This window comes from Tachysurus fulvidraco, chromosome 9 (genome assembly GCF_022655615.1).
Source record: "Tachysurus fulvidraco isolate hzauxx_2018 chromosome 9, HZAU_PFXX_2.0, whole genome shotgun sequence".
Taxonomy (NCBI): Eukaryota; Metazoa; Chordata; class Actinopteri; order Siluriformes; family Bagridae; genus Tachysurus; species Tachysurus fulvidraco.
This window is the reverse complement of record NC_062526.1, coordinates 28,715,621-28,730,396: the sequence shown is the minus strand read 5'-3', so window position 1 is coordinate 28,730,396 and position 14,776 is coordinate 28,715,621. Positions and strand designations below refer to the sequence as shown.

General features: G+C 42.1%; 1 protein-coding gene across 1 annotated transcript; it reads right to left on the bottom strand.

Moving 5' to 3' along the window:
- Positions 1 to 12,941: 12,941 nt before the first annotated feature.
- On the bottom strand, positions 12,942 to 13,934 carry LOC125145574 (trace amine-associated receptor 13c-like). The gene has a single exon (XM_047818984.1). It carries the CDS (start codon positions 13,932 to 13,934, stop codon positions 12,942 to 12,944), a length of 993 nt encoding a protein of 330 aa, XP_047674940.1.
- Between the last annotated feature and the right edge of the window lie 842 nt (positions 13,935 to 14,776).

Genomic DNA, 14,776 nt, shown 5'->3' with positions numbered 1-14,776 from the left:
CTGCGCAACAATCGAAGAGAGCTAAGATCATCAGAGAGAAAGTGGAAGAAATCACAACTTGATGCAGATCTTGATTTTTACAGAACACTTCTTGTCAAGTTCTCCTCAGATGTGACTTCTGCCAAGACTTCCTTCTACAAGGAAAAGCTTGAAGCTTCCTCACATGACCCTCGGAAATTCCACAACATCATCTCTTCTCTGCTCAACCCCTCGGCTCCACCTTCTTCATCCTCCCTGACTGCAGAAGACTTTGCTTCTTTCTACCAGGAGAAGATTGAGGAAATCTGCCGGACCTTCACTTCAGCCCCGACTGCACTTACATCTCAGAGTATGGATTCCCCTACACCTTCGTTGTCACATTTTTCAACTGTGGCAGCAGAAGAGATTTTACAACTCATCCAGTCCTGCAATCCTACCACCTGCCCATTGGATCCACTCCCTACCACTATGCTCCAGACCATCTCACAAGACCTCTTGCCCTTCATTTCCACTATCGTCAATAGATCCATAGCATCTGGTCAGGTACCAACTACTTTCAAGAGAGCAAGGGTTATTCCCATCCTAAAGAAACCTGCTCTGGATCCATCAGACATCAGTAACTACAGACCGGTATCACTTCTCTCATTTCTTTCAAAAATTCTTGAACGCATTGTCTATAACCAACTGTCTGTCTATCTCTCACAGAACAACCTCCAAGATCCCAAACAGTCTGGCTTTAAAGCAGCTCACTCTACAGAGACAGCCCTTTTGGATGTCTCTGAGAAGCTACATACTGCTAGATCAGCCAAACTGTCATCCGTCCTTATCCTCCTTGACCTTTCAGCAGCATTTGATACGGTCAACCACAAGACTCTCTTATCCTCCCTCAAGAGTCTTGGGATTTGCGGATCAGCTTGGGAATGGTTTGCCTCCTACCTGGAAGGACGCTCATATCAAGTAACATGGAGTGGAGTGACATCTGCTCCACGCAGACTCTCCCACAGGGCTCAGTACTTGGTCCTCTTCTTTTCTCCTTGTATACTCACTCTCTTGGTGAAGTTATTTCATCACATGGGTTCTCTTACCACTGCTATGCTGATGATACACAACTTATCTTCTCTTTCCCACCCTCAGATGCCACAGCTTCTGACCGGATCTCAGCATGTCTGGCAGAAATTTCATCATGGATGACTGCTCATCAGTTAAAGCTCAATCCTAGCAAAACTGAACTGCTGTTCATCCCAGGTGATTCATCCCCAGGTCACGATCTTGCTATATCCTTGCACAACGATCTGATCTCCCCTTCAGCCACAGCTCGCAACCTTGGGGTAACCATGGACAATCAACTGTCCTTTTCCTCTCATGTTGCTAATGTGACTCGCTCATGTCGGTTTCTTCTCTACAACATTAGAAGGATTTGGCCATTTTTGTCCACACAGACTGCCCAGGTACTTGTTCAGTCTCTTGTCATTTCTAGACTGGATTACTGCAATGCACTGCTGGCAGGTCTACCTATGAACGCAATCCGTCCTCTGCAAATGATCCAAAATGCAGCTGCCCGGCTTGTCTTCAACCTGCCAAAGTTCTCGCATACCACCCCGCTACTGCGATCCCTCCACTGGCTTCCGGTAGCTGCACGCATCCGGTTCAAAACACTGATGCTGGCCTACAAAGCCAAAAATGGACCAGCTCCCACTTACCTCAAAGCCCTCATCATTCCTCGCACTGCACCCCGTAACCTTCGATCTACCAGCACTGCTTGACTGGTTCCACCATCTCTCAGGGTAAGAGGCAAGTATACTACAAGACTCTTCTCTGTACTGGCACCAAGGTGGTGAAATGAACTTCCCATAGAGGTCCGGACAGCCGAGTCACTGGCTATTTTCAAGCGGCGGTTGAAGACCTACTTATTCAGGAAGCACTTCAACTAGCACTTCTTTCCTTATCCTTTGCATTTAAAAAAAAAAAAAAAAAAAAAACTTTGACACTTTTTCATTGTAACTTTGAACAAATGTTTTAAACTCATGGTATCTTAAGTATGTAACCTAGTGAACCAGCATTAATGTATTCAGTGTTAGAGATTTAAGCACTTATGTACGTCGCTCTGGATAAGGGCGTCTGCCAAATGCTGTAAATGTAAATGTAATAGTTTCTTTCACACTCCTCCAATATACATCCATGTATACAGAACCATCCATATCAAACAATTTACATGCTGTCTTACACATTTCACTGCTGTTCTGCACAATACCTTATATAACTGCCTTATATAACTCTTTTCAGTACGCCACGGTCTGTGAGTCATCCTGTTGCCTCCTGTCTAAAAGTTTGCCAGTGTTCTCGATACTGTCGGCTCCGAGTGTGGTTGCCAGGTTGGTTTTATTTTTCCCCCTTTTGTTTTCTTAAGAGAGTTGCTGCTCTCTGCTGCCTCCCTTTTTCCCAGTTTTTTGTGCACCGGTGTTTTCCTGCCTCAGGAAATTCGGATTACTACAAACTTTTCTCTCTTCTGTTCCAGTGGATTATTTATTTTCTCCCTGTTTTGGATTACTATTATTTCCTGTGAGTGGATTACTTTTGTTCCGCGTCAGGAACTGTTACCCCCAAGGACTAATTCCTGCTCCTGTGCTCATGTGTCACCTCCTTACAGTGTCTATGCGTGAGGTTTATGTGAACTCCTTTACCTGCTATTGTTCCTACTTATTGACTTTACTCATTAAAGCTCTATTTTGAACATTGGCCTGCGTTTGTGTCCCCCGAGTCTCTCTCTCTGAAAGCTGATAGTATCATCTGGCCAACAATGAACCCAGCAGGATCTCAGGACTTACAGTCACAGCTCGACGCCTTGTCGAGATCCTCCGCTGCTCATGAACGTCAACTCAAGGAGATAGCCACGTCCACTAATGAATTCATTCGACGCATGAGCATGCTCACCACGGCACAGGCCTCCTCGCCATTTCTGATGCCACCAGCCCAGCCCCCCTACCCGTGGTAGAGCAAAACCCCATGCGGGAGCCACACCTGCCTCACCCCGAGCACTTCTCTGGAGAGGCGGGACTTTGCCATGCATCCCTGATGCAGTGTTTGGTGATCTTTGAGCTTCCCTTCGGACCGGTATAAGGTAGTGTACGTTATCTCCTTGTTATCTGGGAAGGCCAAGATCTGGGCTTCCGTAGAGTGGGAACGTCAGTCTTTCATCTGTTCTTCATTTGATGCCTTTTCGGTAGAACTGCGCAAGGTTTTTGACTCCACGCTACCCAAGATGGACGCCACTTGAGCCCTGTTCGAATCATCTCAGGGGTCTCACTCTGTGGCGGAGTACGCTGTGGATTTCCGTATGGCAGCTGGGGACAGTGGGTGGAACCCAACAGCTCTCTATGATGCATTCTACCGTGGCCTAGCTCCCCAGGTTAAGGATGTACTCGCGGTCCGAGAACATCCCGACGAGCTTGAAACCACTTCTCAAAGCACGTTTACAGATCGGGAGCCAAGGACACGCGGTTTTCGTTGACTCTGGAGCTGACGCAGGGTTCCTCGATGAGGAGTTAGTGCGTCAACTGGGGATCGAGACTGAACCACTACCCACCATTCTCCAGGTGTGGGCCCTGGATGGCCATATCCTCCACCCGAGTTTGCTACCATACCAAGCCCCTGTTAGTGTACATTGCCGGTGAACACACGGAGTGGATCTCCTTCCTAGTTATCCCCTCGCCTAACGCTCCAGTCATGTTCAGATTGCCTTGGCTTCAGAAGCATAACCCTCATCTGGATTCATCCAGCAGCCAGGTCCTTGGTTGGGGGATCTACTGCCAGGCTCACTGCCTGACCACCTTGACACCCTGCCCATTGTTAGTCAAGGAGGACCTGCCATCCGACATCTCTCTGGTGCCGGCTGAATACCATGATCTGGGACAAGGGTTCAGTAGAGCTCGTGCCACTTCCCTGCCACCTCATAGACCTTATGACTGCGCCATCGACCTCCTGCCAGGCACTGTTCCACCCTGGGGCCGGTTGTACCACCTATCCAAGCCTGAAAGGGAGGCCATGACCCAGTATATACAAAAGTCCGTGGAGTCAGGTATTATCCGCCCATCGTCATCCCCAGCCCGTGCTGGATTTTTCTTTGTGGAAAAGAAGGATGGTACACTACGGCCCTGTATTGACTATCGGGGTCTTAATGCCATCACCGTTAAGAATTGCTACCCGTTGCCACTCATGGCCTCCGCTTTCGAGCTCCTCCAAGGAGCCTCCATTTTCACAAAGCTAGATCTTTGGAACGCCTATCACCTAGTTTGTATTCGGGAGGGTGACGAATGGAAGACCGCATTCAACACCCCCACTGGTCATCTGGTGATGCCATTCAGTCTCACTAATGCTCCAGCGGTGTTCCAAGCGCTGGTAAATGATGTTTTACGGGATAAGTTAAATCTGTTTGTGTTCGTTTACCTGGACGACATCCTCATCTTCTCCTGCACGCCCGAGGAACACACCAGTCATGTCCGCTGTTGTGAAAAATCCTTGAACCCAGGAATGCCTTAAAAGCAGAGTGATATGCCTTAAGGGGATTATGATTGGAGTCATAAGACACATGGGAATAAACCCCAGATGTTGTAATAATCTCAAGGTAATATATAACTAGAGAAATAAAATAACCATATAACAATATGGGACAATAGATTAGGATGCTCAGGAAGTTCAGGAGAACAGAGCTGTTGCAGAAACGTAGTGAGCTCATGGGTGATATGAAGCAGTTGGAAGCGGTGATAGCCTGCCATGACATCAGCAGGCACTGGCCTTGGGTAGGGAGACGGACGAGGAATCCGGATGGTGTGACCAATTTTTTATGATCTCAGCTTGTCTTTTCCCAGGCTGAGCTAAGACAGGCTGAGATCATAAAAAATTCAGGCGGTTAGCAGGCTTGAGGAGTCATCAAAGAACTCAATTTGTACACAAGCAACATTATAGCAGCAATAGCTTAGCAACAGTAACAGTATAAGATAACGAATAGGTAAGAGCTTTTAACATAATAACTTGTGACATAAACCAGACTCATAGAGTGACTTATAATCAGTAAAAATCATATATACAGAAGAAGATAGCAAAAGAGAAACTTCCTCATTGTATTTGAATGAAGGATTAATCCTCAGGACATCAGTCATAAAAGACTGATAGGCAAAAGTGACTTTGACTAGGAAGTAAAGCACTTTTGAACACATTTGTAATAACAAATACAAAATTATTATGTAGAATGAAGAAGACCATGGTTCCCGGACCTTATATCATAAATTATTATGTAGAATGAAGAAGACCATGGTTCCCAGACCTTATCTCATAAATTGTTATGTAGAATGAAGAAGACCATGGTTCCCAGACCTTATCTCATAAATTGTTATGTAGAATGAAGAAGACCATGGTTCCCAGACCTTAGACCTTATCTCATAAATTGTTATGTAGAATAAAGAAGACCTTGGTTCCCAGACCTTAGACTTTAGCTCATAAACTTGTTATGTAGAATGAAGAAGACCTTGGTTCCCAGACCTAGGTCCTGGGAACTAAGGGGAGGAAAATCCATAAATGGGCATATGGGTAAAAGGTGCTGGGAAATAAGGGGAAATTAGTGAACAGGATGTTACTGTATTTAGAAAACATAGGAGGTGATGCCAGTAAATAAGTTGATATGAGGAAGGTCACCAGGTGGAACTTCACCGTGAGACTCTAAGAAATACTGGGAACCAAAGAGGAGGTGCCTAGGAGCACCAGGGTATATATGGAGGACATTTTCTGAGGGTCGGTGGGGTGTAAAAACTTTACTTTGTAAGAACGTCTTGAGAGTTTTGTTTTTGATTGCATGACGATGTTCTTTTTGGGTTTCTCATTTGTTACTTTCAACTTGGCAATTTCTTTTAGAGAATTGTTGGCTGACTGACCACAATAAAGAAGTTTGCTCATTCTCATTCAGGTCTGAGGAGTTTTCTCAGTATTTTGTTTGTAGTAATTATAAAGTTATCAGTTAAGTCTAACTAAAACAGTCTTTATTAACCAAAAGTCTAAGTGTGGAGGTCACCATGCGATGTGTCCACTTGGAGGCGTGCTCTAAGTTCCGACATCGCACAGTGCTCCAGAGACTTTTTCAGAACCAATTATATGTGAAGGCAGAGAAATGTGAGTTCCAGGTCACAAAGACCACCTTCTTGGGGTTCATTCTGGCAGCAGGGAATGTACGGATGGATCCCGACAGAATCAAGGCTGTTAGAGATTGGCCCCGCCCTGAGACACGTAGGCAGCTTCAGCAGTTCTTGGGATTTGCCAATTTTTATCGGTGATTCATCCTAACTTCCCCTGTCAACCCTATTCTTGGGTACCTCAGGCTGAGCAAGCCTTCAAAAAGCTGAAGCAGCTTTTCACCTCGGCCCCCTTCCTCACCTTGCCGGATTCCACTCGACAATTTGTGGTAGAGGTTGATGCGTCTGATACCGGTGTTGGGGCCGTCTTGTCTCAAAGGGACAACCAGGACAATATTATTTTTATTGTGTGAAGATGAACAAGGCTGATTTTGTGTCTGTAATTAATCAACATTAATCCTTATCCTGCTCTATTGGGAGTAATTAAGGGATGCAGTAAACTGTGTGTTTCATAATTAAACATTCAGTATTTAAAATAATGAAGCTGATAAGCATTTTTAAGGATTTATGAATTTTAAGTATTTTAAGGAATTTAAAGGATTAGAGATTTAAGATTAAATGATTTAAGCATTTTTTTAAAAAAAAGTTTCTTTTTTTAGTTAGTATAACTTTTTTTAGTTAGTATAAAAGAGGCAAAGACGGCAAGCAAAAGCAGTGAAATTACCAGAGTTGTCGTATAATATAAAACATCGTTTTAAATTCTCACTGAGGGCTAAGCCCCCCTAAAGATGAAATCCTAAAACCGCCCCTGCCCTACACTCGTAATATATTCATTTATTAAAAAAAAACAAAAACAAAAAAACGGCATCACCCTCATGTCTGCTTCATAACTTAGCCTTGATAGACCACTGACACAACCCCCAATACTAATCCATCTCCTCTCAGTGCTTCAAAAGAAAACCGTTTTTCCCCCTGTTTTCACCATGTTGTGAGGTGATTGCAGTTAATTTGTTTAAAACTAGATTTATTGTGTTTTTTATTTTCTGTTGCAGGTCCCAAGGTGTGATTACCCCCTGTTGAGATTTTCACACTTCTGCAACTCGATTCTCCTCCTGCTTTTGTTGTGCAAACACACCCATCACCCACGAGGCCTGGCACATTTGCATTTGTTCACTCAGAGTAGCTCAGATCCAAGGCAGGGCAGAGGAATTCTGAATGCTGTCGTGGCTTCAGGGGACCAGGTAAGCCCTCTTAGTCATGGAAGTGAGTGGTGTGGCGATCGTGCTGAACCCGCGGATGAAGCAGCGGTAAAATTGGCAAAGCCCAAGAAGCGCTGCAGCTCTTTAAAGCTCTGCGGTCGGGGCCACTGCAGCACTGCGCGCACTTTGGAGTCATCCATCGCGACTCTTTCGGCTGAGATGACGTAGCCTAGGAAAGTCATCGAGGTTCGGTGAAATTCGCACTTCTCCGCCTTGGCGGTGCTGGATGAGGCGTCTGAGTACGGCTCGCACGTGTTGGATGTGCTCGTCCACGGTTTCAGAGTAAATCAAGATGTCGTCTATGTATACAATTACCCATCGGTCTAACATATCGTGGAACATGTCGTTAATTGACTGGAACACGGCTGGACTGTTTGAAAGGCCAAACGGCATGACCAAATATTCCAGCCGTGTTCCAGTCAATTAACGATGAAGCAGCGGTAAAATTGGGTTGAGAAGGTGGTCTTCCATTTGTCCCCCTCTCTGATCCGGATGAGGTTGTACGCGCAGTGCAGGTCCAGCTTCGTGAAATATCGGACCCGACGGAGATGTTCCAAGGCAGACGGCACAAGAGGAAGAGGATACCGGAACTTGACGGTTATATCATTCAGGGCTCGGTAATTGACGCAAGGATGGTGGCCTCCATCCTTTTTCTTTACAAAGAAGAACCCGGATGATGCTGGAGAAACAGAGGGTCGGATGAACCCCTTCTTGAGCTCCTACTCGATGTACTCTTTCATGGCCGTGGTCTCAGGTCGTGATAGGGGGAAGATTCTCCCTCTAGGAGGTGTGGTGCCGGGAAGGAGCTCTATGGCCTATGCATATGAAGGCTATGCGGCTGGCGGCGGCCAGGTACAATGCCAGCTGCTGCGCTACAAAGAGCGATATCGAAGGGCAGGCACAAAATCATAAACGAAAAGGCAGGCAGAAGATCAAGGCAGGCAGCAAACAATCAGAGAATCAGAATACCAAAACAGAGTCAAAACCAGAAAACAGAATAGCAAAAAGGTAACACTCAGAATGACAGCAAACGCAAGTTGAGACTTCGCACTGGGAAAAAGTTCAAGTTCAGTCTTTATAGTGTGGGAAATGGGAAACAGCTGGTGGAGTAATTAGCACGACGTGGGGCTTTGTGGGAATAGCAGTCCGGAAGTGCCTAATATTCCGGCAAGGCTTCTCTGTGTTGCTGGCTGGGAGGCAGTAGCATGTAGCTGTGACAGTAGCATGGTCGGGGTCACGCCCTGTGGGCATCCCTATGCATGATAGGGATTTGCCTGCATCCCGGTGAAAGGACAGGGTGCAGCCTGGGGTGGTTGGGGAGGCAATGCTGGAAGGGGACCTACGGGAACATCTCCAATCTCTCTAAGTCTTCTACATTCATGAATCCAATGCCCATTCCTACTACAATAAAAACAGATGCTGGGGCTTCGGGAGTATGAATTACTTCCTCCTCGGCCTCTCCCTCAGCTACTCCCTCGGACCGAGTCACCATTATGAGACCAAAATGGTTCATCCAGTCACGAGGAGTTTCCTCGTTGTCTGGCTTAGGATATTTTATTCCTGAATTACAAATGTCCAACTATAGGTACAACAAATATTATTACACACAAACAACACAACACAATTAACACAACACAATTGGAGACCAGCGATGGAGACAAAGAGGGCGATCAAATAAATTTATAGCCTTCTGACCTTAGAGACATTGCGTGTGCTATTTCACTGGTTCAATAAGCAGTGACAAATTCCCTTACACATAGTGCATACATTCTATACATGGATATGGATATCAGCACAGTAGTGCCTACACTTTGAACTGTATGACTAGATACCAATCAGCACTTGCCTGCCCTTCCGATATCCCCAATATAAATACCAGTACACGAGGTAAGTGCCTACACTTTAACTGGTATGACAAGATACCAAATCAGCACTTATCAGAATCCCTGACGAGCCCCCAAGTACTGTAAGGAATTCTCATCTGTCGCCTGGACAGGGTAACCCTCTTTTCATCTGCCACCTGGGCAGGATAACCTAAAATTCAGCCTCTTGTTCCTCTGCTCGATTTCTGTTCTCCACAAGGCCTTGGGAAAGTCTCAATGAAACACACATGCGTCAGTCTTTCAAAGAGAAGTTCCAAAGTTTATTAGGAAAAGCAGGAATATATAGTCGTACAAGAAGAGGGAGGGTGTAGTGAGTGTGTGTGTTGGTATGTGTGTGTGCATCTCTGTTTAGGTGACCTCTCAGTTACCCCAAAGAAGTCAGCTCTTATCGGGGAAGTGAACCTACAGTATACTTCCCTTAGTTCCCATGGTTGGTAACATAAAGAATGATTATGGAAGGGCCATCTGTTGTAATTATGGTAGGGACAAGAGTGTGTCTGTGTGTGTGGGGGGTGTGTGTATGTGTGTGTGTGTGTGTGAGAGAGAGAAAGAACAATGTGCTCTATACAGAAAGTCTGCAACATTTCCAGAAAAGATTGTTTTATACAATTATTCTCACAAAGTGTAAACTTGCGTTTGTTCAATGATGCACCTAAAGTATATCATGCCCTAAGGCTGTCTACAATAGAATGCATGCACAATGTGATTCAAGGCGAGCTTTTATACATTCTTACTGTGGCCAGTTGGATTTGGCTGGCTTTGGTTTGGTTGGCTTTGTGCCTTTTAGACGGCTACCATCTTATTTCATACACACATCTCGGTTCCCAAACATATCTCGCCGTCAACTCTGTGTGGTCTACTAATGTCTTTTTTCTCAATCCTCAAGATAACATGTCCATATATAGTCATATGGCTACAGTAAACTTCATGCAACTTGTCAGATTGTGATTATATACTGTGGGACTGCATCTTTCTCTCGCCATGGAATTCAACAGCAAGCTATAAAACACTGCGTGTGCAGGTTACTCCCTGTGAATACACAAAAGGCTTCACTTCAACAGCAGGCCTTGAAACACTTTGCATGCAAATAATCCCAGTAATACACAGTAGGCTTTATAAGCTTTCACTACAAGAAACAGCTTTTCATCTAAGTTTACAGTAAAATAAGCAATATTAATCTAATCAGCTCTACTACATTAGGATACATGATTATAAGAAAAAGAAAATCTTTTCAGAATTTTATTGAACATTCTGAAAATAAACATAATAACAAATAATGCATTATAATCTTCTTTTCTTTTGGAATCTTCTTCCAGCTGTCTAGGTACAGCATCTGATCCCTCAGTGTCTTCTTCTAAACACTCATATTCAAAACTTTCAACCCTTCAACCAATTCTTCAACCTTTTGTATTTTTACATCAATTTTCCTTTGTTTATTCACCTTACATTTCACTTTTCTTTCCCTATTTCTCCTTCTCTTTGCATTATCTATGTCTGTCTTTCTACTGACGGATAAGTTAATAATTGGTTGTGGTGTACCTTTATATTTGTTATTATTTATTTGCTGAGAACCAGTATTAAGAGAACCAGTATCAGGGTGTAGGTAGAGACCTGCAACTCCATTCCGTGCATGCCAGTGTCTGATAACATCCCGTGTATGCCACTGGTTCACAACAACATTTACACCACATGCTGCATCTACTGATCCAACAGCATTGTGGATGCTCCCACACACCCCTCACACACACTTCTCCCTCCTGCTGAACAAAGGTACCAAAGCATTTGGGCCCTCACAACCAGACTGTGTAACAGTTTCTTTCACACTCCTCCAATATACATCAATGTATACAGCACCACCCTTATCAATCTGTTTACATGCTGTCTTACACCTTTCAGTCATTCTGTTGTTCTGCACAATACCTTATATAACTGCTGCGACTATATTAAGTGTTTGTTGCAGTATTTTTGAAGATGTATTATAGAATGTACAGTATGTACTCTGGTTGGTGCAGCTTTTGTGTAATGTCTGGTAGTGTTTTTTAAAAAAAATTTGCGCAGTCTTTTGTCTTGCACTGTTTGCACCAGATTGCACAGATGCACTTTATGTAGCTAGAACTAACTTACTTATGTCCTTAGTTCTTTCTGTGTTCTATGTAGCTCCATGGTTTTGGAGAAACGTCTCATTTGACTATGTACTGCATCATAGGGTTGAAATGACAATAAAAGCTTCTTGACTTGATTTGGTGTCACAGAAGGGTGTGATTATAAATGTACAGTCTGACAATTGTGTATTGATAAGGTGGACCTTCATTGAGACGTCCAAACTCTTTACGATACAGAACACAATTGGAACTGAAACAATTTCTGGATGCCTCAGAATGGGTAGAAAAAGAGAAGCAGTGGAGAGGAATTAACATCACTGCTGTTCATAATATTAGGAAGCACTTGATGATAATGTGCATGTACTAAAGCACACGATTATGGGAAGTATTATGTGTATGACTAACAAAGTTTGGGAGATAAGTACAAAAATGCTATACCACCTTTATTAGATTTTGATATTTTGGGAACTAGCAAAAGTCCTGACATTTGTGATCTCAGAGAGCTATAAGGATTGTAACGTGTTAGAAGACTAGTTAGATAAATGAAAACTAAACCATTTAGAGCCTTGTACATAAGTAGTAGCAGTTTGTAATCAACCTTGTAACAGGTAGCCAGTGTAGAGATGATACAATTGGGGTTATATGATCATATTTTCTTGTCCTGGTAAGAATTCTTTGAACTAACTATTTATTGAAGATGCAGGACAACCACCTAGTAATGCATTACAATAGTCCAGTTTAGTACACAATAGTAAATGCATGAACTAGCTTCTCAGCATCAGATAAGTATAGGATCTTTCTTAGCTTGCCAATATTTCTAAGGTAGAAGAAGGCTTACTCTGTGTTCAAAGTGATGCTCGCAGCTGAAATGCTTTTCTATGTGGTGAACGAGGATGATGCTGAACAATTCCAGGATATGTTTTTTTTCCATTGGTTTTTGTGTTAATCTATATATACCTGGATATCTGTACTGTACAAGTCCCCTGAGCTGTGGATTTGCAAATATGATATGGGACTTTGCATTTGGATGTTGTTCATGTATGGGACATTACCACAATTTTATCATACTATAAACTACTTATAAACTATTTACTTTATCATACTATAAACTACTTATAAACTATTTACTATAAATGTACAAATTATTTTCTTATTATCTTTTATTTTCTTGGTGAAAATCTGTTGGACTTGTTGATGAATGGTAATTTGGAACAAGTGAAAAAACAAGATTAATGCAGAGTTACAGTTATTTAACACACCTCCTGAAAAATGGATATAATAGAGCATAAATAACTGGATTAATGGTGGAATTAAGACCAAGTACGATCAAAACTTTCAGTAATGTTTTATAGTGTGGATGAAAAATCGTCCAATAAATTGTATGTAAACTGTTAATAAAAATATGAAAATAAATACACTAGAAAGTAATTATTTAATCAATATTATACATTTTTGTAGCAAAGATAATTCCTACTAAATACATAATACATTACTTTACAGTTCACATTATTTTGGGGGTTGAAATTTGATTTGTTAAAATTATATATAACAGCAATATTTACTGTAGGGACATTTATCAGAAGGTGTGAAAGAGACTTTTTATGAAAGAACATTGACTAATACAGAGTCTGTCTGAAATATTTGTAGAGTTATAGTCAATTTAAAACACCTCCTGAACCACGGATAAAATAAAGCATAAATAACTGGATTAATGGTGGAATTAAGACAAAGCATGATCAGAAGTTTCTGAAATATTTCTGTCTGTATTTCAATAACTTTCCCTAATAAACTGTAAATAAAATATGGAAGTAAACACACCAGAAACACAGACACTAAAATTCCGAGGACTTTAGCTGCTTTTCTCTCAGATATCATGGAGTGTGAGGTGATTTTCTGTGTTCTAGGCCGTGTGTGATTATTAAGCTCTCTGATAGCAGTGACATGTTTCTTAGCAATCACAAAAACTCGAGTATACAATATGATTATGACAGAAAGTGGAAATATAAATGAATATATGAGATCAATTGCAGACCAAACCTCATGTAGTAAAAAATAACACTCGCCAGGACACATTACAGAACCTGTGAAGTTTCCACTGAAATACATGAATGTTAAGTTATAGGCCACCACCAGACACCAGTCAAAAACTATTACAGCAGCAGTGATCCTCACAGAGACTCTGTTCATGTATAGAAAGGGATTTGAGAGAGCCAAATATCGATCCACGGCAATCAGAGAGATATTATAGATTGATATAATTGTAAGGAAACCATCAATGAACCAAAAACTGATGCAGAAATCTCTCCCAAAAATCCAGCATGATTCAATCGTCCAGATGAACACAGGTGGCATCACTAACGTCCCAACAAGAAAATCTGACACAGCCAGAGAGAGCACCAGCATGTTTGTTGGTGTGTGAAGCTGCTTGAAGTGGAGAACAGAGATGATGATGAGCAGATTTCCACACATTGTTAGCAGACCCACAGCAGCTGAACACACGTACAGTAAGATATAAACTGCAGGAGATACAGATCTCTCTGGACAGAAGAAATGATCACAGTGATCAGACTGATTAAACTCTGTCAGGTTCATCAATACAGCATTTCTCTAATGTCGACAGAGTTTAAAGTAAAACAGAAAATGCAAGAAATCATAATCGAATAACTTATGGCTCAGAAGCTTCGGTGATTTTATAATTTATAGACATTAGTCACGCCTCCCTAATTTGAGTGACAGTATGATAAATATGATGTCATGGCTTGTGGGAACAAAAGGCCTAAACTAAATATCTCTATCTCATGTGTTCTTGACTGGACTGATGGGACACTGGTTTCTGTAATGGTATTTCACGGAGAATAAAAAATTAAAACATTCAATATAGTGAATATTAGACAAGTATATAATAAATGTCAGTTAATTATATTTATTAGAAATGTCACTACAAGAACCCACCACATTAATTCAGCTCTTAGTGTTTGTTCTGCAGTCAGTAAGGCTGTCCTCCTCAGATAACATATTATTTTAACCCTCTGGGGTCTAAGGGTTTTTTTGGGCATGGAGAAGTTTTGTCATACCCTGACGTTTGTGCTTTTTTCAGTTGCTTATGAAGATATAAATGGCTAAAGTCTAATATCACTGTAATCAGCACAAACTGGACTACAATAATATGTGAGCAGCTTGTATGTACATGATTGTGTTTTTGAGAAAACAATGTTTATGCATGGTTAGTGAAAAATGAAACATTATAAATCACTTGAATAAGGCCATAAAACACATACAGAACATTGGTTCACAGGACTTTTGAGAACTGGATCTTAGAGTTTTTGCTTCAAAATTCTGTGAAAATCATCTTGTTTACTTGCTCACAGAAAACAATATATTGATTTAAATTTTCTAAGACACTTTTTGTTTGTAAAGGGCATATGCAAGTAGGC

Bases quoted from the DNA above. Each gene is read 5' to 3' on its own strand.
- LOC125145574 (XM_047818984.1), bottom strand. From the start codon at position 13,934: ATGAACCTGACAGAGTTTAATCAGTCTGATCACTGTGATCATTTCTTC.